The 24,122-nt window shown below is 44.0% G+C and overlaps 1 protein-coding gene across 6 annotated transcripts in view; it reads left to right on the top strand.

Annotated features, from left to right (window-relative positions):
• The window catches only part of F8 (coagulation factor VIII), a 216,063-nt gene that overhangs the window by 176,881 nt on the left and 15,060 nt on the right, over window positions 1-24,122 (top strand). For 3 of the 6 annotated variants that reach the window (XR_012725311.1, XM_075324077.1, XM_075324074.1), the window contains exon 25: window positions 11,317-11,496. Coding sequence is in view for 4 of the 6 variants with exons in the window: in XM_075324077.1 (XP_075180192.1) it covers window positions 11,317-11,496 (180 nt within the window). In the remaining 2 variants the exon portion in view is untranslated. Of the gene's footprint in view, window positions 1-11,316; window positions 11,497-21,705; window positions 22,756-24,122 lie in introns of those variants that run through there. The other 3 variants (XR_012725310.1, XM_075324075.1, XM_075324073.1) reach the window with 3 other exon arrangements.

The raw sequence follows: 24,122 nt of genomic DNA, 5'->3' as shown, positions 1-24,122 counted from the left end.
TAAAAATTCCGGCGCAAGACGCAAAAAATAAGCCATCAGTTATCCCCAGATCCCGAAAATTGAGAACGCTATGGATCTCGGAAAATGACGACAAAGCACAATGCTTTTTTTTTTTTTAACAAACTTCTGAATTGTTTTTCACCACTTACGCTACATGCGCACGCCGCATCTTTTTGTGTTCACAAACTGCAGCCAAAACTGCACCTTGTCAGAGAGAGCCTGGAAATGTCACAAAAAAGCTTGTAATTGTAGGTGCGTTTTTGCTGCGTTTTCAGTGCGTTTTTGCTGCGTTTTTGTGACAAATGTTGACAAAAACGCAGGAAGAATGAACATGCTGCATTTTTTTTGTTACAAACGTTTGACAAATAAAACGCTGACAAATAAACTGCAACGTGCGCACAGCAAATCTGACTTCTCATAGACTTTGCTGGGAAGTCAAATGTCAGAAAGTTCTGACAACAAAACTGCAGCCAAAAACGCAGCAAAAAACGCAGCGTGCGCATGTAGCCTTAGATAAAAGTAAAACTATGTATATATTTTGTATCTACGAACTTGTACTGATAAGCCTTCATATGGCTATATTGACGGAAAAATAAAAAAGCTATGGCTCTTGGGAGAAGGACGTGAAAAACTTAAAAATGGAAAATTGCTGGGGGTAAAAGGGGTTAAAAAACTGCTTAAGGCCCTGTGCGCACTTACCGGATTTTGTCGCGGATTTTCTGCAGATTTGCTGCATGTTTCGCTGCAGAAAATGTTCATAACATCTCTGCAGTGAATCACCAGCAAATCCTATGGGAAAAAAAAATCCTGTGCGCACTAGGCGGAATTTGACAGCTGCATGTTTTGCTGCGGGATTCCCGCAGCAAAAACAATTGGATGTCACTTCTTTTCCGCACGTCGCTGCGGGATTTCACTCCATTGACTGCCATGTAATCGTGAAATCCCGCAGGGAATAACGCAGGCAGCAAATTCTGTGCGGTTCACTGCGTTTTCCTACGTTATTCCCTGCGGTATTTAGCGGTTTACCTGCGATAATGTACATCGCTTGCCTGCGGTTTTGCAGGGAAGTGATGTCATTATGCCAGGAAGAGGAAGCGGAGCAGAGAGTAAACATACACAGATCACAGACACACACACAGACATCACAGACATAGAACACAGACACATAGAACACACATAGAAGTCAAACGGAAATATAGAAAACAAAACACGTGGGCTCCGCTGTATATTTACCGTCCAGCCGAGGTAAGCACACAGCGGCGGCCCGGTATTCTCAGGCTGGGGAGGGAGAGGGGCAGGGTTAATGTCCCCCGCCTCCCTCCCACCTCCCGCAGGCAAGAATATCAGCCGCAGCTGCCCCGGGACTGTCGCATGCATTATGCGGCAGTACCGGAGTGTCCCTGGCTCTTCCTGCTGCCATGATGCAGTGGCAGTCAGGGTAATACAAGGAGTTAATGGTGGCAGATCACCGCCATTAACTCCAGGCTTGATCATTGCAGCGTCTATGTGACAGCTGACATGATCAACCCGTAAGTAAAGTGAAAAAACACACACACCGAAAAATCCTTTATTTTAAATAAAACACAAATAAGCCTCGTTCACCCTTTTATTAACCCCTCCCGAAACAAAGCTCCGACGTAATCCCCAGCTCCGGCGTAATGCACAGGTCCTGCGCTGCTTACATCCAGCCGCGACTGACACACAGCGCTGAATGAATGCGGCCTCGCAGCGAGACAGCAGAGGTAACTCCAGGGCATTTCCCACGGCCGGTAATGTGAACTCACTACCGACTGTGAGAAATGCAGCGATCTGTCCTCTATCTATCTATCTATCTATCTATCTATCTATCTATCTATCTATCTATCTATCTATCTATCTATCTATTTATCTATCTATCCCTCTATCTATCTATCTATCTATCTATCCCTCTATCTATTCTTCTATCTGTCTCTTTATCTATCTATCTATCTACTATCTATCTCAGAAGGAAATTATTTTTTTTTTTCAATGAGCTTTATTGTATTGAATGCAATAAAGCACATGTACCAACCCGCATGCGGCAAAACCGCGGCAATACCGCGAACAATACCGCAGAAAAACCGCAGCAAACCGCATGCGGTTTTCTGGTGTGGTTTGCCGCGGTTTTTTTTACCGCGGGTGCGGTAATCTTTCAGTGCCTGCGGAATTTTCTTGAGAAAATTCCATTTTCCAGTGCGCACATAGCCTAAAAGTTCTTGCAAGACCCTTGGATAAAAAAAAAGTTACTAATGAGAGACTCCAAAATGGAAAAAGTATTTTTCCAGGATGGGTGGGAACAAAGTAGAGAAGATAAATGTACAAATAATCAAACATGGCAGGTCTTATGTACGGTGGAAAGTTTGAGCTCATTGTTTTGACTTTTCCCAAACAACATAGCATAATCTGCAGGAGTGGAGATAGCTGGCCCGTTCTTTAATACAACGCCTTTTTTGAGTCATTAGAAGCAGAAATTATAGAAGACAAAGCGGCTGCTGTGCCATACTACAGATAAAGTGAAGGCTGGAGAAATTCAAATGATCTGTCTTAAAAATGCCACATCTCCCACATTACTCACTGGACGCTTGTAGAAAGAAGAATGGCCACATTGTTTGAAATGAGGCTTTAAATGACTGATGGAGATAACTGAGTTTATGACAAGTGTTAAGCAGTAATCTTGGCCAGGACTGAATATGAAACTGACTGTATACTGTGTGCAGAATTATTAGGAAAATGAGTATTTTGATCACATGATACTTTTTATACGTGTTGTCCTTCTCCAAGCTGTATAGGCTGAGAGCCAACTACCAATTAAGTAAATCAGGTGATGTGCATCTCTGTAATGAGGAGGGGTGCGGTGTAATGACATCAACACCCTATATAAGGTGTGCTTAATTATTAGGCAACTTCCTTTCCTTTGGCAAAATGGGACAGAAGAGAGATTTGACGGGCTCTGAAAAGTCCAAAATTGTGAGATGTCTTCGCAACAGTGCAAAAGTATGGGGAAGTGTCTATCTGCGATTGATTTCTCATGCCATATCGGTCTGAGAAATTAATCGCAGCATGCTGCGTTTGGCAGCAATTCTCAGCTCACTCACTCCCATACAAGTCTATGGGAGCGTGTTAAACATTGCAATGCACTCGCATGTCATCCGACTGCAGTGTGATGTACGCAGAGACAGGCCGGGGAGGAGATGGAGAAAGTGCTCCCTCCCCCTCTCCTCTGCAGCTGTGATCCGATCACAAGATCGCATCACAGTCGCATGACCCTCAGCTGACGCTCGCAGCAGAGGGTCATTAGCATATCACTTCCGATGCTCTTGCATCAGAAGCTATGCACAAGTGGAATCATACCCTTATACTCACCACCGGTGCTATCGCCATTCCAGTGGTGTCGGCACTCGCTCTAGTGGCTCACATGAGGTTGGTATGTCACGCGAGCCTTGCACTCATCAGGGTTGACTTCACGTTCCCCTCCTTTGGACATATCAAAAATCGAGAGGGCATGAGTAGCCAGCCTCAGACATGACTTCACCATGATGTTTGAGTCATCCAAAGGTGGGGTGAGTGAATCCGGCGCTGATTGGGCACAGGGCTTGTGTGACGTAACAACTCGAGAGAGTGAGTGCCGACAATACAAAAATGGTGAAAAGGTGGAATATCGGTCTTACGAGCGCTGATAATGCACTGGTTCCATTGAAGGTTAGATTGTTTTATTGGTAAAATATTTTTTATATATAAAATATACAATTCTCCTGTTGGTTAAATCAATACAACGCGTTTCAGCATTACATCAATGCTTTCCTCAGGTAGATACCTGAGGAAAGCATTGATGTAATGCTGAAACGCGTTGTATTGATTTAACCAACAGGAGAATTGTATATTTTATATATAAAAAATATTTTAACAATAAAACAATCTAACCTTCAATGGAACCAGTGCATTATCAGCGCTCGTAAGACCGATATTCCACCTTTTCACCATAAGCTCAATCCCCTAGAGGGAATCGGTCAGAGCTGCAGAAAGACACAGGTTACCCACTCCAAAGCGGAACTTTCAGCTGGAGAGCGGAGGATCGTTGCAGACTCCAAGACCCATAGTGCCGGGGATACTAGGAGGAACCAGCGGTCCTGAGTCCGGACGTCTCCACTAAAGACTACAACCTAACAGCATTGATATCAAGGATCCAAACCCCCATCCATCCAGAGGATCTAATAAGCCAACACCGAGGTTGTGCGAGGGCGCACAACCTCACCAGGTGAGCAAATTCAAACTCTCCTTAAACTAACCCTAGACCATCGGGTACTTGTCATATGCGCTATATATTTTTTTACAGTGACAATACAAAAATGGCATCAGCACCGGTGATGACTATAAAGGGGGCTTACACTCAGCAACATCACTAGCGATGTCACTGGTGAAAGCACCTGACCCCGTCGTTTGTGCGTCATGGGCAAATCGCTGCCCGTGGCGCACAATATCGTTAGGAGCCATCACACGGACTTACCTGCCTAGGGACATCGCTGTCGCCAGCGAACCGCCTCCTTTCTAAGGGGGCGGTTTTTGCGGCGTCACTAAGCGGCCACCCAATAAAAGCGGAGGGGCAGAGATGAGCGTCCGTAACATCCCGCCCACCTCCTTCCTTCCTCATTGCCGGCGGCCGCAGGTAAGCTGTAGTTCGTCGTTCCCGAGGTGTCACACATAGCGATGTGTGCTGCCTCGGGAACGACGAACAACCTGCGTCCTCAACAATCAACAATTTTTAGAAAATGAACGATGTGTCAACGATGGACAATTTGGTGAGTATTTTCCATCGTTAGCGGTCGCTCGTATGTGTCACGTGCAATGACATCGCTAGCGATGCTGGATGTGCGTCACGGAATCTGTGGCTCCGGCGATATATCGTCGCTGCATGTAACGGGGCCTTAAGTGTTATTATTTTACAAAATCATCTGGATGATAAGCTAAGCAACCACATGAACATAATTATTTCATACACTATATAAAGAAAAGTATCGGGACACATTATGCACATTCCCCAACAATATGCTTGCTATATAACCTTAAGCGGGCTTTACACACTACGAGATCGCTACAGCGATCTCGTTGGGGTCTCGGACTTTGTGACGAACATCCGGCCGCTATAGCCTTCTCGTTGTGTGTGACTACTAGGAGCGATTTTGGATCATTGCAAAAACGTCCAAAATCGCTCCTCGTTGACATGGGGGTCCTCTCCCAATTATCGCTGTTGTCTCTTGGGCGAAGTTGATCCTCGTCCCTGCTGCAGCACATATCGCTACGTGTGACGCCGCAGGAACGAGCAACCTCTCCTTACCTGCCACACGCCAGTAATGAGGAAGGAAGAAGGTGGGCGGGATGTTCTTCACATATCGGCATAACGATAGGGGCGGTGCTATCACACTCGCCATCGCTAGCATCTGCTAGCGATGTCGCAGCGTGTAAAGCCACCCTTAGGGTCACCATCTGCCAGAATCCAGCATGGTGATGACTGTCGAACCACCTATTGCTACAGCACATATTTGAGGTTTTGTACGTTAAAGATAAAGGTACCTGCAGCATAAACTGATCGGGCAAACAGGGAGCTCGTCTGGAGGTGTTCCACTCCATTGACCCAATTATAAGGGGACCGTTGCTAGCTACATGCCCAAGTTCATGACAATGCCACACCACCAAACTTGTCTGTCATTGTATAAAAATCCAGGGATTACCAAAGAACCTATAAAACTATAGTTTGTTAGGGATAACTCCATTTTCCTGTATTCCTTGTAATTAACCAAGCTTTTCCTAGATGTGGTGTATGCTTCCTTGAGCCTAGTATGTATGTGAGAGGAATCTTGGTGAGATATAGCAATCCCTGAACACTTGTCTTGTCACTAGCTCACATTATAAACTGTGTGTAAAATTATTAGGCAAGTGAGTATTTTGACCATATCATCATTTTTATGCAGATTTTCAAGCTTATAAATGTGAATGCTTATTGGATAAAGTAGATCAGGTGATGTGTATTTGTGTAATGACAAGTGTGTGGCCTAAGGATCCAACACCCTTTATCAATGAGTCCAGATTTATAAGGCTTCATGCGCATGCTGCGTTTGTTTTGCGGCATTTTTGATGCGTTTTTCAGGTGCAGTTTGTGGCACAAAACTGCATGCATTTCCTGCCCCGCAAAGTCTTTTTTTGGCTGTTTCTTTGTGATGACCACAAAGATGCAGCATGTCAATTCTTTTTGTGTTTTGTTCCTGCGGTTCTCAATGGTGATTGGAGGATACGCAGATTAAACCCCTGTCGACTCGGGGTTGACGGGTTATTGATTCCTGGTATCTGGCTGGCTTCTGGTCCCTATATAAAGTCTGTGGGGACCAGGATCCAGCGTAAAGGGGTAGGAGCAAGCGCTTCATACTTACTGAGTCACCGGAGTGGCTGTCACACTACCCCCTACCCCCGCAGCTGCTCATTCACTTCCCGGGCCTCTCATTACCTCCAATGAATATGCACTGCTTTCCCCACCCACCAGTGTCTGTGATTGGTTACAGTCAGATGCGCTCCCATGCTGAGTGACAGCATGTCTGACGCGTCCAATCACAGATACCGGTGGGCGGGTCTATATCGTATAGTAAAATAAATAAATAAAATTAACGTAGGGTCCCCCCATATTATGATACCTAGCACAGATAAGGCATACGGCTACAGGCTGCAGCCCTCTTGGAACCAGTGAATATGTATGAGGCTAATGAGTGGCCACAGATGTGAATGAGAGGCTGAGGGAGAAGTTACAGCCGCGCTGGAGACTCGTTAAGTATGGCGCGCTCGCTTTATTATTTTTTTCTTTACTTTTCCTTTAATTTTTTTTATTAAGTTCAATGTGCACAGTGCTCAGAGGGGTCTGTAACTGTACATTATACTACCCCACACCATAATACGAGGGGTTACCCCTCCAAAAAAGAAAATTACTTATTTAAATTTATTTTATTCAAAATAACATCTTGAGACATTAATCCCGTTCAAAATGCTGTCCATAAGATGATTTGCACATGTCCTAGCATTTTTTCCACTGTTTTTTATATTCTTCTGAAGTAATGCCGCTAAGTGCCTCCAACCATTTTTTCTTAACCTCTACTATGTCCTGAAAATGCTTTCCCTTTAGGTTTTTCTTCATTCTTGGGAATAAGAGGAAGTTGCAGGGATCTAGGTTGGGCTAGTACGGGGGGTGAGAAAACATTATCGTGCTATTTTTCGCCAAAAACTGGTTGATTTTCAACGCAGGCATGTGGTCATGATGAAGCCACCAGTCCTCATTATTACAATTGGGGTCCTTTTTTTCTCAGTCGCGCTAGCAGTTACATATAGTAATGGTGGTTCACTGTGCTGCTGGGTGGAACAAATTCAGCATGAATGACTCTTTGATGTTTTACAAAAGAAGTCTTCATGGACATCAGATTTGATTTTTTTTGGTGTGGGCAATGAAGCTATCTTCCACTGGATGGATGATGACTTTTGACAAAGAATCAGGGTCAGTTTAGGCCTGTTCTCTCAATTACTGACACTCTCTCAAACGGTTCTCCCTCTGCCACCGTTTTCTTTAACAGAAAACAAAATTTGATGTTGGCGCGTTGCTCCTTAAAGTTTGCTAAAGCAAAATAGTCAGGAGCATTGGGAAAGGCTTAAGAAAACAATTACTCTATCCGTTGCGATGAAATCTCATGAAGGCTACTTGGCCAACTGAGCAGGCAGAGTGTCTAGTAAGCGTACCAATCCACTTGCCTACAGAAAATAATTCTTATAGGACCAGTGTGACATGAAGGCCATTCCATAGAGTGAAGATTAGAGGGAAGTTAAGGGGATTATTATGACGAGGATTGCCAAAAAATGTATGTGATTGGTGAAGTCATAGTGTGAATAGAGTCACCATGATGGAGACCTCAAGAAACTAGTGCCTGTGTGTGATGAACCGTGCCATGGTAACTGAGTAAACCACAAGAGTGACCATGGTGCCTAACAAAAGCTACTCTAGGATATTGAGGCCAATAGAGTTGACTATGAGAAGGAGCTGTTATTGGCACTGTAGATATCTGCTGCGCTGAACAAGAAATTATACTTGTATGAAGGAAGTGCTGCTGAGGTGTTTGTCAGCAGACTGTAGCAACTACAAGTAAAGTGCTGCCAGTGTTAACAAATTGCTATATTAAAGACGTTCTGTTCAAGCCTATTATCTCTTAAGTAGGTTTGGTAGCCATCAAGTTTGTTGTCTTCAAGTGAATGAAATCCACTTTAACTGTTGCTGGTTTCTATCTACATTACTTTAACCACCTCTGAGTGTGAAAACTACTCTATTCAATGAGGTCCGGTGCGCCCATATTATTTGAAGTGGAACACCACATCATCTAGCACACCCCTTACCTACTAAACAATATATGAAGAAAAGAGCTACATATGACAGGGAGCACACCTACAATAATGTATATAAAAGGCAAATCTTTATTGTGACAGCAAGAATAAAAACACTTAAAAATGTGTAACACACCAAATAACACGGCCTGATACCCCTTATGACCACCGTCATATACACAGCATGGACAATAATATTCAATAGTAAGGACGTCATACATGTACAATATGAATCATGCAAAAGTGTAAAAAGGCTGGTGAAATATCTCACATAAATGCAAAATACCAACTGGCTTGTTCACAATCAGAAAGACCTGCTATAAGAAATGTATATAAACATATAGTAGAAATGCCAAATGGCCATAATAAACAATCACATCCTGAGAGAGATATGTTGTACAGGCAACAAGCAATACCAATATATATCAGAGGATCAATAATACCTCCTAGAACATGTAATGGCAAGCAATTATACATACACAGGCAGGAATTATATGGAATGTGGCAGCCAAAGATTTGCAAGGAATTATACCATATGCAAATAGGAAAGCCAGGGGTGGTACACAGGGGTCAGAAAATACCGTGGGGAACCCACGCGTATCGCCGCAAAGCAGCTTCCTCAGGGCAAGTGTGTACATCACAGCCCACAACAAGGAGGGTATATAAGCCTATTCATTTAAAATACATAACGATCACCTGTATGGAGGCTGGCAGAGACATCTAAACATGGCCATGTGGGAGCGCGTATTACAGCGGCTGTAATGCATGAAGATGCGCGCCGCCATCTTGAAAGTTCCGCGCATGCGCGGAAAGTCAAAGATAGGAGCGCGTCATCGGCAGGGAACTGCGCATGCGCAACCTCCCGGGTAACCGGAGAAGCAGCAGCAATCAAAGGAAATCCTGTGAATGTTCACAAGAGACCACAGCACCCGCAAAAGGTGTGGTAGTAAGATCGGAAATATGAATATATATCGCAGGGGCACCCAGTCTTCAGTGCAAGAGGTAAAGTAAAGTAAAAAACCCCTTACCTACTACACACCGTTATAGTACTGCTATGTGATGCAAACATCATATACCCCTACATACACATTACTTGCACGTGCATACATATATTAAACACACATATACCAATAGTACAAATCTAGCTTCATAGGTGGATAGAAGTAAAATTCTAAATTTTATTTAAGTTAGCATAAAATCTTCATGAGGTGCATGGGATGTAATTTAAAACCCCACAGATCCAAACATGTTTCTAACTTAGTCATGGTATACTAAGAGCTAAGGACTCATGTCTACCATGACTAAAGTCTTATAAGTAGTGATGGGCAGACCCAGACTGTAAAAGTCTGGATCCCCGTGGTTCCAAAAATACTTAAGTGCCGGGCCTGAGTTCTCAGGGAACTTCAGGCAATGATCCGGCAACTCGGGAAATAAAAAAAAAGAAAGGAAAAAAAAAATGAAATAAGAATAAAGCAAGTGCTTTATACTTACCGAGTCTCCGGAGCAGCTATAACTGCTTCCAGGCTACTTCTTCTACTTCTGGGGCCGCTCATTATCACTTATCCATATTCACTGCTTCTCCCACCCACCGACAGTCCTAGCATCTGTGATTAGTTGCAGTCAGACACGCCCCCAGCCTGTGTGACAGCGTATCTGACTGCTTGCAAACAGAGGCGCTGTGTGTGTCCTTATTGTGGTGTAACAATAAATAATAAAAAAAATTAGCGTAGGGTCCCCCCATAATATGATACCCAGCACAGATAAAGCATAAGGCTACAGGCTACAGACACCAGCCGTGCGCTTATTTTGGCTGTGTATCAAAATAAGAGGAACTGGATGTGGCTTTTTTTTAAATATTTAAATAGATAATTTTTAAAAACTGTGTGCTGTCCTCCCAAATTTTGATACCCAGCCATCATAAAACCCAGCAGTTGAAGGCTCGTATTGTCAGGCTCAGGAGACCCATGCTTATTGAGCCCCCCAGCCTAAAAATAGCAGCCTACAGCTGCCCAGGATTGTCACATCCATTGGATGGTTGCAGCAACATTGCAGTAAAATGCAATAAAAGGAGGTGATAAAAAAAAATTGTATCTACCCCAAAATGGTATTGGTAAAAATGTCACTTCATATGGCAAAAAATAAGCCATAAATCCCCCCCAAAAAATTTAAAAAAATGTCACGACTTCAACGCACTTGGAAATTTTTCCCATTTCGCAGTACACTATGTGGTACAATGAAAGGAGTCATTCAAAAATACAACTCGTCCTGCAAAAAACAAGCCCTTGTATGGTTATGTTGATAGAAAAGTAATTAAGTTATAGCTCTTGGAAGAAGGGGAGGAAAAGACAAAAACGAAAAATGGGGAAGGGGTTAAAAGATCCTTTTACTTGTAAATTATACTTTACGTCACCATTCTGTACTCACACCACCTTTCATATTCTCTTATTCTCCCAGGTGACTTGTCTATTTTAGTTTTTTTAAGGCAGGTCTGCATTCTCGCAGTTAGGCAAGTGACATTTAATGTTGGGTTTACGTCATCTCATACTCCAACAAGTCTATTTCTGCCACCAGCTGAGCCATTTCTCCAGTTTACTGTTCTAATGTTTCCGGTCTTTCTTGATCGGTTTTAGTTGTTGCACAAATAAGCTGAGATCCTCCCATGTGCTATCGTATCTGCTCTCGGAAAATAAAGGGTTGCAGAATGAAAAGATGGGTGTAACTACAGCTGTCAGGAGTCATAGCGGGGCACCAGATATTTTATTCTTAACCTCTTAACCACTCACAACAACTTTGAAATATTGGATATTCATCTCTAAACTTATGTATATAAAAATAATTCTTATAGTAATATTTATTGTAATTGATAAATACCATGTATTTTATGTCCAAATACAGGCAGATGCACGTGGTGAATGGCTTCAAGTAGATCTGGCTCAGGAGATGAAGGTGACGGGATTAGTAATTCAGGGGGCTCGCTCGTCGTTTACTTCTATGTACATCACTCACCTCTTCGTGAGCTTCAGTAATGACGGGAAAAGTTGGGAATTTGTACGTGATCTAAATGATCAAAAAAAGGTATGTTACTGTATTTTAATAGACTAACTGTAGTAACCGGGCGTTGCCCGGGATAGTAACTGTGTCTGTCTCTGAGTTCTGTTTGTCTGTCTGTCTCTGTCTGTCTCTGTGTGTCTGAGTCAGTCTCTGTCTGTCTCTGTATCAGTCTCTCTGTCTGTCTCTATCTCTGTGTCTCTCTCTCTATCTCTGTGTCTGTCTCTCTCTATCTCTGTGTCTGTCTGTGTCTGTCTCTCTCTATCTGTCTGTCTCTTTCCCCGTCTGTCTCATTCCTGGTCTGTCTCATTCCAGGTCTGTCTCATTATAGGTCTGTCTCATTCCAGGTCTGTCTCATTCCAGGTCTGTCTCATTCCAGGTCTGTCTCATTCCAGGTCTGTCTCATTCCAGGTCTGTCTCATTCCAGGTCTGTCTCTTTCCCCGTCTGTCTCATTCCAGGTCTGTCTCATTCCAGGTCTGTCTCATTCCAGGTCTGTCTCGTTCCAGGTCTGTCTCGTTCCTGGTCTGTCTCGTTCCAGGTCTGTCTCGCTCCAGGTCTGTTTCTTTCCCTGTCTGTCTCGTTTCCCATCTGTCTCTTTCCCTGTCTGTCTCGATTCCTGTATGTCTCTTTCCCTGTCTGTCTCTTTCCCGTCTGTCTCGTTTCCCGTCTGTCTCTTTCCCTGTATGTCTCATTCCCCGTCTTTCTCATTCTAGGTCTGTCTCTTTCCCCGTCTGTCTCTTTCCCCATCTGTCTCTTTCCCCGTCTGTCTCGTTCCGGGTCTGTCTCGTTCCGATCTGTCTCGTTCCAGGTCTGTCTCTTTCCCCGTCTGTCTCTTTCCCCGTCTGTCTCGTTCCACGTCTGTCTCGTTCCCCGTCTGTCTCGTTCCCCGTCTGTCTCGTTCCCCGTCTGTCTCGTTCCCCGTCTGTCTCGTTCTGGGTCTGTCTCATTCTAGGTCTGTCTTTTTCCCTGTCTGTCTCGTTTCCCATCTGTCTCTTTCCCTGTCTGTCTCTTTCCCGTCTGTCTCGTTTCCCGTCTGTCTCTTTCCCTGTATGTCTCATTCCCCGTCTTTCTCGTTCTAGGTCTGTCTCTTTCCCCGTCTGTCTCTTTCCCCATCTGTCTCTTTCCCCATCTGTCTCGTTCCGGGTCTGTCTCGTTCCGATCTGTCTCGTTCCAGGTCTGTCTCTTTCCCCGTCTGTCTCGTTCCCCGTCTGTCTCGTTCCCCGTCTGTTTCGTTCCCCGTCTGTCTCGTTCCCCGTCTGTCTCGTTCTGGGTCTGTCTCATTCTAGGTCTGTCTTTTTCCCTGTCTGTCTCTTTCCCCGTCTGTCTCTTTCCCCGTCTGTCTCTTTCCCCGTCTGTCTCTTTCCCTGTCTGTCTCTTTCCCCGTCTGTCTCTTTCCCCGTCTGTCTCTTTCCCCGTCTGTCTCTTTCCCCGTCTGTGTCATTTCCCGTCTGTCTCTTTCCCTGTCTGTCTCGTGTCCCGTCTGTCTCGTTGCAGGTCTGTCTCTTTCACCGTCTGTCTCTTTCCCCATCTGTCTCTTTCCCCATCTGTCTTTTTCCCTGTCTGTCTCTTTCCATGTCTGTCTCATTCCCCGTCTGTCTCGTTCCCCGTCTGTCTCGTTCCAGGTCTGTCTTGTTCCAGGTCTGTCTCTTTCCCCATCTGTCTCTTTCCCCGTCTGTCTCTTTCTCTGTCTGTCTCGTTTCCCATCTGTCTCTTTCCCTGTTTGTCTCATTTCCCGTCTGTCTCTTACCCTGTCTGTCTCATTCCCTGTCTGTCTCGTTCTGGGTCTGTCTCTTTCCCCGTCTGTCTTGTTCCCCATCAGTCTCGTTCTGGAACTGTCTCGTTTCGGGTCTGTCTCATTCCAAGTCTGTCTCTTTCCCGGTCTGTCTCTTTACCCCTCTGTCTCTTTCCACATCTGACTCTTTCCAGGTCGGTCTCGTTTTAGGTCTGTCTCTTTCCCCGTCTGTCTCGTTCCCCGTCTGTTTCGTTCCACGTCTGTCTATTTCCTCTTATTTCTCGTTCCCCGTTTGTCTCTTTCCAGGTCTGTCTCTTTCCAGGTCTGTCTCATTCCAGGTCTGTCTCTTTCCCCATTTGTCTCTTTTCCCATCTGTCTCTGTCTCTTTCCCTGTCTCTTTACTTGTCTCTGTCTGTTTCCCTGTCTCTTTACTTGTCTCTGTCTCTATCCCTGTCTCTTTACTTGTCTCTGTCTCTTTCCTTGTCTGTCTCTTTCCCTGTCTCTTTACTTGTCTGTCTCTTTACTTGTCTCTGTCTCTTTCCCTGTCTAGTTTCTTGTCTCTGTCTCTTTCCTTGTCTCTTCCCTTGTTTCTGTCTCTTTCCCAGTCTGTCTCTTTCTCCGTCTGTCTCTGTCTCTTTCCCTGTCTCTTTACTTGTCTGTCTCTTTCCCTGTCTCTTTCCTTGTCTCTGTCTGTTTCCCTGTCTGCCTGTCTCTTTCCCTGTGTGTCTCTGTCTGTTTCTCTGTCTGTCTCTTTCCCTGTCTGTCTGCCTGCATCTGTTTGTCTCTTTGACTGTCTGTCTCTCTCTTTGTCTCTTTCTTTCTCTCTCTATCCGTCTCCCCACCGACATCATATTACCTCACACATAAGCTTCTTATACTAACAATTAATTTTGTTCCTATAGCAACCAATCACAGCTCCTATTAATAACCTAATGGCTCGCAGCTCCATTGACTTTATTGGAGGCAGGTTTTTTGTTGAGTTACTGTAAAGCGCAGGGTTAAATTGTCCCATCCAAACATAGTCTATGACGTTCCCTGAGTCACATGTGGTGTCTGTGCAAAATTTTATGATTGTAAATGTGACAGTGCGGATTTCATTTTCGGACATACACACACACATACACACACACCTACATACATACATACATACATACAATACACTCAGATTTATATATTAGATATCTTACTTTTTGCATAAATGCATTTTGTTTTTTTACAATTCAATATTAAAACAACTATAAGCAATGTTTTATCCATAAACATAATTAATTAGAGATGAGTGGACAAGTGAAAATTCGGTTCCGGAAATTCAGATGGACTTTAGGTAAAATCCGGTTTGGGACCCGGATTTCACCTGAACCCCAATGGAAGTCACTAATTGACAGTTCGGGTCTTCACCTACATGTAGCCAGCCATAAACAGATCACTTCCACGGGAGGATGGGCTGTGTTTTTCCATTGTTCAAGTCCTGCAGAAGACAGTGAAACTGAACTTCAACAGGTCCGCTCATCTCTAATTATTAGCATTACACGATATGGACACCCTAGGGAGCATTTGATTTTTACTTAAATAATGGGTTACTAAAAAGCATTTTAGCAGCTGGGTTTCATTAAAAATAGACACATTGGCACCGAATCATCAAGACTGGCAATTTTCTTGCTTGAATATTTTGTTGGGGGGTGTAGTGGTACACACCTCTTCATGAATCAGAAGTGTCCAACAAGTGGTGTGCGCTTGTGTGCACCATGCCAGGAATCTTACACCAGCCTCTGAATGGTGTGTGATATCTGATGTAAGTAATGCCACTACTTGTAATGAATTAGACGAGCCATGATGCCACACCCCACATCTGCTCATTTTGGCGAAGCTGGGAAAAACTGGTGTGAAAACACCAAAAGTTGCAAATGTTTTGGGGGCAACTCTGAATTGAGCTAAAAATTTGTGAATTTTCAAAGCAATTTAGGACAGAATTCTGGTAAAATTATTATTATTGCTATAGTGCCATTTATTCCATGGCACTTTACATGTGAAAAGGGGCATACATAAACAAGTACAATAATCATAAACAATACAAGGCACAGGCTGGTACAGGAGGAGAGAGGATCCTGCCCGCGAGGGCTCACAGTCTACATGGGATGGATGAGGTAACAGTAGGCAATGGTGGAGATGGTTGTGGGCGCTATTGTGGACTGAGGGTTACTGCAGGTTGTAGGCTTGTCGGAGGAGGTGGGTTCCTTTTGAAGCCTTCCAAGGTAGGCGAGAGTCTGATGTGTTGGGGCAGAGAGTTCCAGAGTATGGAGGATGCACAGGAGAAATCTTGGATGCGATTGTGGGAAGAGCAGATATGAGGGGAGTAGAGAAGGAGATCTTGGGAGGATCGGAGGTTACGTGCAGGTGAGTACCGGGAGAAGAGGTCACAGATGTACGGATGAGACAGGTTGTGAATTGCTTTGTATGTCATGGCTAAGGATTTAAACTGGAGTTATTGGACGATGGGAAGCCAGTGAAGGAATTGGCAGACTGGAGAGGTCGGGGAGTAACCGGGGGATAGGTGGGTTAGTCAGGCAGTATAGTTTAGAATAGATTTTAGGGGTGTGAGAGTGTTAGAAAGGAAGCCACAGAAAAGGGGGTTGCAAAAGTCCAGGCAGGAGATGATGAGGGCATGCACTAGTGTTTTTGCAGGAGGTCGGTAGGAGGTGAAGAGGGCTTGGATATGTGGCTTGAAAGAGAGAGCAGAGTCAATAGTTACCCCAAGGCAGCGGGCATGTGAGACTGGGAAGAGTGAACAGCCATCGACTTTGATAGATAGGTATGTTGGGAGGTTGAGTGAGGAGGAGGAAAGATAATGAATTCTGTTTTGTCCATGTTAAGTTTTAGAAGTCGAGCAGGGAAAAAAGATGAAATAGAAGACAGACATTGTGGGATTCTGGATCAACTTCGGACCAAATGAGTTAATCAACAAGAAGTGAGTGCTGCACTCACTTCCTGTTGATTGTTCATTTGGTCCGAAGACGGGGAGAAGCCCCGGCACTGCTGGAAAGGCACCGCTACATGAGGTGAGTATTATTTTACCTGGAGGAAACGTGAAATCAAAAGGAGTCGTATTGGTAGTGGACAACCCTTTTAAATTCTGGCATTGACCGAGCATCACAGGAGCCTAGTTGTAAAGGTGGATGCCCAACGTCTTCTACCCTCACTGTCAGTGACGGGCAGGTCTCTCCCTGCTTGTGCATATAACTAGAGAGCTGTCACTCCAGGGCAGCGGGCAGGGAGATGCCACTGCGGACCCGCCTTTTCGACTAGGGTCCTGTGACGCTCGGTCCCTGACGGCTTTTAAAGTATGGTTTTCTTCAAAACAATGTAGAATGGATCGGGCAGCATTTATCTGCTGTCAGGTTCCCTTTAAATGCATATGTTTGTATGTTTCTAAAGGAGCACTGAAATGAGTGGGAGGACAGAAAAAGAACCGCTGATCACAAGTTATTTACTGCAAGTAATTTCAAGTCATGTCTGGTTTCAGCAAAAGAAAAAGACAATAGCATAGCAGCATTCTGCACAGAATGACGCCACTCATTACACACTGGACTAGAGTACCAGTGATGACAGTTTTTGGATAAAAAGTACAAAACCCTCATTTTTAAGTTCTTTGAGAGATGTTTAGCTTCAGCACTAATATGTGACCTTAATGGCTGCAGCAATGTTGAGGAAAAAAATAATTACATTAGATACGGCTGACACATTTCCTGATCATTACGGAACAGACAGCAGCTATCCGCTGCCACGAAAAACTGGGAATGCTCATTATAATGAACAATTAAGAGGAAATGTACAAGCAATATGGGGATTGTTTTTCACATTATAACTGCAGTTTTCTAACAAGGCTTTAACCATAAAGCTTAAAAGGGTTAATCTCTTTCTACATTCAATTTCTGGCTTTTTTTTTTCTCCTGGAGAGGTTTAGGAAAAAAAAATTGCATGTCACCTCTTTGAAGTAGATCCTGAAGAAAACCTCTCGAAACTAGGCATTAGCCAATCAAAAAGCTGCAAAAAAAACCTCTTCCAAAACTCCTTAAACAGTTCAGGAAATGCATGAGAAAAAGAAAAACATCTCACCACCTCTCCTGCTCCTTGCACCCCCCACCCTTAAAAAAAAGGAGTTTCATGAGGCAGTTTCTGTTTGAAAGCTCGAGATTATTAAAGGGACTCTGTCAGCAGGTTTCTGCAATATAATGTGAAGACAGCATGCTGAAAGAGTTAAAACAGAGAATTCAGCCCTGAGTGTCTTATCTCCCAGTCTGTTTTTGTTTCCCTGCAATATTAGTATAAACCTCTTATCTTTATCATTAGTGGGTCTCAGCAGCACATGAGTTGTAGAATGACTCCGCCCCCTTCTGTGATTAGCAGATTCTGTCTATGGAAATGTAAACTGAGAGCTTGGTTGGGCGGGGGCAGCTCCTAAAGCTCTGCTACATACAAAATCTAAACTCTTTCATTGTGTCAGAACAGCATTTGGAGAGTGTTCTACCACAATATTAAGGCCTTGTGAACACGCTGAGTATTTGATGAAGTTTTTTTTTACCTCAGTAGCAAGGCCACAGGCACACGTTGAGTATTTGGTGAGTTTTTACCTCAGTATTAAGGCCACGGGCACACGTTGAATATTTGGTGAGTTTTTACCTCAGTATTTGTTACCAGAAATGGACGATCAGAGGAAAAGTATAATAGAAACACGGGCACCACTTCTGTATTTTTTACCCACTCCTAGTTTTGATTTAGAAATACTGAGAAAAAAAAACTCACCAAATACTCAACGTGTGCATGTGGCCTTAATACTGAGGTAAAAAACCTCACCAAATACTGTACGTGTGCACATGGCCCAATACGGCCTTAAAAACATCACCAAATACTGGACGTGTGCACGTCGCCTTAATACTGAGGTAAAAAACTCACCAAATACTCAATGTGTGCACATGGCCATAAGATATGTCCACACTGATTTTCACTTTTCCCTTACTTCTGGAGATGCACCTTTTTTGGGTAGTTTTTTTTTTTCTGAAGAGGTTTTCAAGAAATTTCAAGAGTGTCAAGGGGGCTTTACACGCTACGATATCGTTAATATTTGGTCGCCGGGGTCAAGATGTTAGTGACGCACATCCGGCGTCATTAACGATATCGCAGCGTGTAATACTTACCAGCGACCTTAGGCGACCTCAAAAATGATGAAAATCGTTCACCATGGAGAGGTCGTCCCAAAGTCAAAAATCGGTAAGGGTTGTTTAGCGTTGTGGTTCATCGCTCATGCGGCAGCACACACCGCATGAGCGAGGAATGTCTCCTTACCTGCCGCCGGCCTCAATGAGGAAGGAAGGAGGTGGGCGGGATGTTACGTCCTGCTCATCTCCGCCCCTCTGCTTTGATTGGCCGGCCGCTGTGTGACGTTGCGGTGACGTCGCTGTGATGCCGAACGTCCCTCCCCCTTGAAGGAGGGATTGTTCGGCAGTCACAGCGACGACGACGACCAGGTAAGTATGTGTGACGCTGCGTAGCGATAATGTTCGCTACGGCAGCGATCACAAACAATCGCATGCGCGACGGGGGCGGGTACTTACACGCTCGCTATCGCTAGAAATTGCTAGCGATATCGCTAACGTGTAAAGCCCCCTTTATTCCCTGAAGCATTCTTAGTGGCCTTTAGATTTGACAGTACCATGTTTGGAGAGGTTTCCTTCAGGATCCCCTTCAAATAAGTGACACATTTTATATTTTCTACCAAACGTTTTTAAAAACATGCTCAGGAAAAAAACAGAAAATAAAAAAAACTCCTCATATGAGCGACAAAGTAGATTTCTCCTAGAAATAGAGTTTTTCCATGAACTTTTGAGGATTTTGGAGGGGGATCTGCGTAAAAAAAAAAAACTCAATCAAAACAAATAATACTCGGTCACAACAAGTCCACCTTTATTTGCAGCTGCTCTTTGGTCGTAATATGGATTAAAAAAAATATGACAACTATAGGGTTGTATGAACACGTTCTTAAACTGTAGCTTGAATGTACTCCACATCTAGACCACTATGGTATCTAATATCAACAGAACAAAAACATATAACTTGTGAGATACTGTATCTAATATATAAAGCTGAGTATGTGTATGTATGTATGTCCGCTAAAGGAATCCACACCGCCGCATTTACAATCACAAAATTTTGCACAAACACCTTCTTTGACTCAGGGAATGTCATAGACTATGTTTTGAGGGAAAATTTCAACCCCACACTTTACAGTTATTTGCCCCCAAAAATGCTTACTTACTGTTTGGATGTGTGAGGTAATATATTGGCTGTTTTGACAGTTAGGCCTAAGCCACACGGTAAGAAAAACGGTGCGAGTGGAGTGCGATAAAACATTGCATTCCACTCGGACCAATTCTAGCCTGTGTGTCAGCGCACATGAGCGATTATTTTCTCAGCCCTAATTGGACCGAGAAAACAATCGCAGCTTGCTGCGACTGTAATGCGATCCTAGATTTTCTCGCACCCATTCAAGTCTATGGGGCGAGAGAAAAATTGCACTGCACTCGTGCTACTCCGGTGTACCGCAAGTGCAGAGTGAGAATCGCAATAGCCGGCTACGGAGGAGAGAGGGAGAGAAATCCCCCCCCTCCACAGCGCCGGCCCGCCCCCTCCTCAGTGCCAGCCTGCCCCCTGCAGCTGAAGTCCACTCGCACAGTCGGACCTCAGTCGCAGGGATATTCGCATGACACTTGGCTCTGCTGTAATGCCAGCGTGAGCTGAGTGTCATGTGAGGATCGCACTAGTGCCCCGTGTGGCCCCGGCCTTACCCTGGATATTAATCAGGTGGCCTATAGCAACCAATACAGCTCTGATTCTATTTTGCTACGTTCATTAATAGGAGCTCTGATTGGTTGTTATAGGCAATGTAGGACATTCTCAGTATAAGACAGATTATGTGTCTGTTAATATGATTTCATTGCTGAGAGGGAGTGAGGAAGAGTGGGAAAGAGAGAGATGGATATGACTCGCCCACCCCAGGGCCTTAGGTGACTCGGTGTCGGGCCAGACTGGTCCGGGGTAGTCAGCGCTGGCGGGGCCCGATTCCGTGACCCTGGTGGAGTCAGTTAATGATGTGGCGATATTGGGGGTGATGATCGTGTTAAAGTTTATGTAAGATTCGTGACGCCACCTGTGGTAATTTGCAGCTATGGAGCCACAGCTGCTGGACGGGACCTCCGGGGCTGATGTTATGGCAGCTAAGGTGTTTCTTGCTCTCCACAGGTAGAGCAGGTACCCCAGAGCAACTTTTGGTGCTTGGTATAGTCTATGGTGTTTGTGGACGCAGTGCAGGATAAAGCAGACGACACAGGACTTGCAGTTAAGATCTTTACTCACAGTTTAGTCTCAATTTGGCAGCTGTCCGGTTGCCCACAGTATGCTGGGATCCACTGTCAGGTGCCTCCGCCGATCCCGGGTAGTTCAGAGGTCAATACCGGTGCACCCCTCCTGTGTCTCTTTCCTGACTGACTTCCTAGCCTTGACCGTTGTATTTGAGCTGGTCTTGGCCTCCACCACAGGGCCTGAACAAAGGGGGCTAACCGCAGTTGTATCTTGCCCACTTCACAGGGGATCTGTGGCAGGTTGTGGCCCTGGGCGCTTGCAACCACCCTAGGCCTTCGGTGTTCCTTTTGAGGAATTGTCTTTCTTTCCTCTGTCTGGGGACCGTCCCCGAATGCAGCCAGATTCCTCCGCCCGATCTTCCAGTGGAACAGGCCACGAGCCAATATGCCCTTCCGTGGCCCTGGGATCCTTTCTTTCTTTAGGTGTCACCTGGGCCTAACTAGACCCCAGGATCTCCACCAGGAACTTCCTTCTGTCATTTTCCTGAGGTAACTACCTCCCTCTCACACTCTCCTCAACTCCTCTCCTCCTCCTCACAGACTAACTCCCCTTGAACTTCCTGGTTTCCTTGTCTACTCTCACTTGCTGACTCCTCCTGCACACCCACTGACTAGGCGCCACCAACACTATTGGGACCAGAAATGGGACTTCTAGCCCCATGAATACATCTATGGGGGTTGCTACCACTATCCCTGACCCAGTGTATGCCTACCAATTGGTGTGTGCAAGTTTAGTCTGTGGACCGGCATATGACCTCATTCTTACCCAGGATGGGACATCACACCTCTGGCTGAGGTGCAATATCTCTGTGGCGACGGAAGCGTCAGGGGCGCCACAGACCAAAAGTGGGAGAGAGAGTGGGAGAGAGGGAGAATGGGAGAGGGAGAATGGCAGAGAGTGAAAGTGTGAGGAGGGGAAAGTGGGAAGAAGGGAGAATGGGAAAAAGGGAGAATGGGAGGAAGGGAGAGTGGGAGAGACTTAGTTACTCTCCCAGGCAATGCCGGGTACTACAGCTAGTAGAGCATATATGTAGTAAACTAAAATGATTACAAAACCTTTAATAAAATAATTTATTTTTGTTCTTTTTCAGGTATTTCAGGCGAGTACAAGTTCGGATACACCAGTGTGGATCACCTTCGACACTTCAATTATAACTCGTTTTATAAAAGTGCATCCTGATAAATGGAAGGGGGCAATTGCTCTGCGGATGGAAGTTATAGGATGCAATATATAATTTTTGAGGATATATTCTTATAAAACGTGAGACCGGTCTCCATTATTGCTGTATTGTCCTCGCTTTCTATAAAATATTTATTTTACTTAAAGCATTTAATTGTAGGTGAGTTAAAAGTGCAAAAACAGTTCCTATGCTTGATCTGTGAGGTTTATTGTACAGGTGGGACAGGCATTGCATTGTGATTTTACATGCAATTTTTTGGGATTAGGTAGATGTGGAAGAGTCAAATTACAAGAAGTCATTGTTCCCGGTTCATCATTGCTTTTTCTCTGGTTTTCAGCAATAATTTGCCTTTTTTTGTGTGTTTTTAGTATTTGCGTCTTATATTTTTATACATTTTGCAACACATTTTAACATGTAACATTCTTTTAGCCATTTTTGGGTTTTTTTTACATCAACTTTGCTTATCCAGATGTTTGACAGATTCATAAAACATGACTTTTACCAAATCTCACATTTTTTGAGCGCATCTTATTCCAGTCCCGGCATGGAATAAGTTTTCTGGTGGAGTTTTCAGTTTGGCTACTTTTTAGACACTTGTGAAACTTTTTAAAGGATTTGCAATTTTCGGCACTAAAAAGTTGCAGAAAAATAAAATTAAACAAAAATAAAGAGCATTTGTTATTTTCGATGTCAACGACTACTACAAGACAAACAATAAAAAGACAAGTTAAGAAATCACCAATGATGGATCTGGGGCCATTGTATATCGATTAGTTACTTGAGACTTTAGATCTTTCCTATGGAAATTGTTTAGAAAAGAAAAAACAAAGTAGTCTCGTAGATGCAAGAAAAAATGGAAAAAAGCTAGTAACAAAAAATGTTGAAATGGCAGCAATGTGACATTAATGACTTTATGGTTTAGGATGATTATATATATATATATATATATATATATATATATATATATATATATATATACATATATATATATATATATATATATACATATATATATATATATATATATATATATATATATATATATATAGTTTGCATGTATGTCAGCAGTGTAGCAATACTCACTAGCACTTGTCAATTTTCATACTGTATTTCCTTATTGTTGGTTCATTTGACACTATTTGTAGTTTGTTTGTTTTTTTAAATAAATTTAAGCTTTAACAAGATTTTGAAAGACTTTTTATTTTTTATTTGGTGTGGGCGACCTGGGAGATTGTCTTCCTTGAAAGTGTATAACGGAAATCTGTTCTGCAGGTTTTTGCTATTTATTCTGAAAACGATATAAGGCAGGGAGCCTGATTCTAGCGATGATTCACTTATTAGGCTGTGTGCTGTAGGTTCAATACAGTGTTTTATCAGCAGGAGATTATCACTCATGTGCAGTTTAATCAGGCTAAATCAGGCTAATCTGTATAACCCCACCCCCACCACTGATTGGCAGGTTGCTGATAATGTATACAGTAAGCTGGTGTGGGCTGGGTTGCCAACTGTCATGGCGGTGTCGGAGTCTGAGGAATCCTCAGATTTCTGCACGCTTCCAGTTAACTTCACTAATGGTTGTGATCAGCACAAGGAGATGCAAAGACTAGTTGCTCTCCGGGGGGTTAGGAAGAGTTAATTCTCTACTGGTCTAGGATGTTAAACGCCTTTAGTCATATGGTGTGGGAGAACCAATGATTTCTGCTCTCCTTCTATATAAACTGGTTGGACTATTCAGGCAGTGCCAGCTATAGCTTGTCTATCCTGGTTTAAAGAGGAGGAGTCATTCAGATGTAACTGGTGGTTGCTTCTGGGGTTGCTGTGAATGGTTTGTTGTTATCCGTTTCTTCCTCATTGATGCTCTGTGTAGTAGTCTCTTTGTCTCTTTGCCTGACTGGCTTATCACCTTTTGTTCCCTAGTGTTATCCTTGCATTAGTTTGGTGTGACTGTGCTTCTGTTTTCCCCTGTAAGTCTTGTCTGTGTTTTCACTCGCATTTCTGCCACTTTCTTCCCAGGTGGACATGGGGAGAATCAGATTAGTATTGTTCAGATGCATAGCAAGGTACGAGACACAGATGTCCCCACCATCAGGGGTCATCCTGGGGAAAGAGATAACCTAGGGTCCCTATAGCTTGAGGGACAAAGTAGGAGCCCATAGTCTCTTGATATCCTGCAGTCACTTTGTGACAGCTGGCCGTTACCTTTACTGCACTTCAGCATGGATCCAGTTGCTGCACTGGTGAGACAAATGCAGACCTTGTCTCTTCAGGTTGGAGAATTAAAGGGGGAAGATCAGCAGAAGGCTCAGTCTGCCACACCGAAGCAATTT

Source organism: Anomaloglossus baeobatrachus, chromosome 9, assembly GCF_048569485.1.
Source record: "Anomaloglossus baeobatrachus isolate aAnoBae1 chromosome 9, aAnoBae1.hap1, whole genome shotgun sequence".
NCBI lineage: Eukaryota > Metazoa > Chordata > Amphibia > Anura > Aromobatidae > Anomaloglossus > Anomaloglossus baeobatrachus.
Note: the sequence above shows the minus strand (reverse complement) of the source record. Positions and strands in the feature narration are given on the sequence as shown.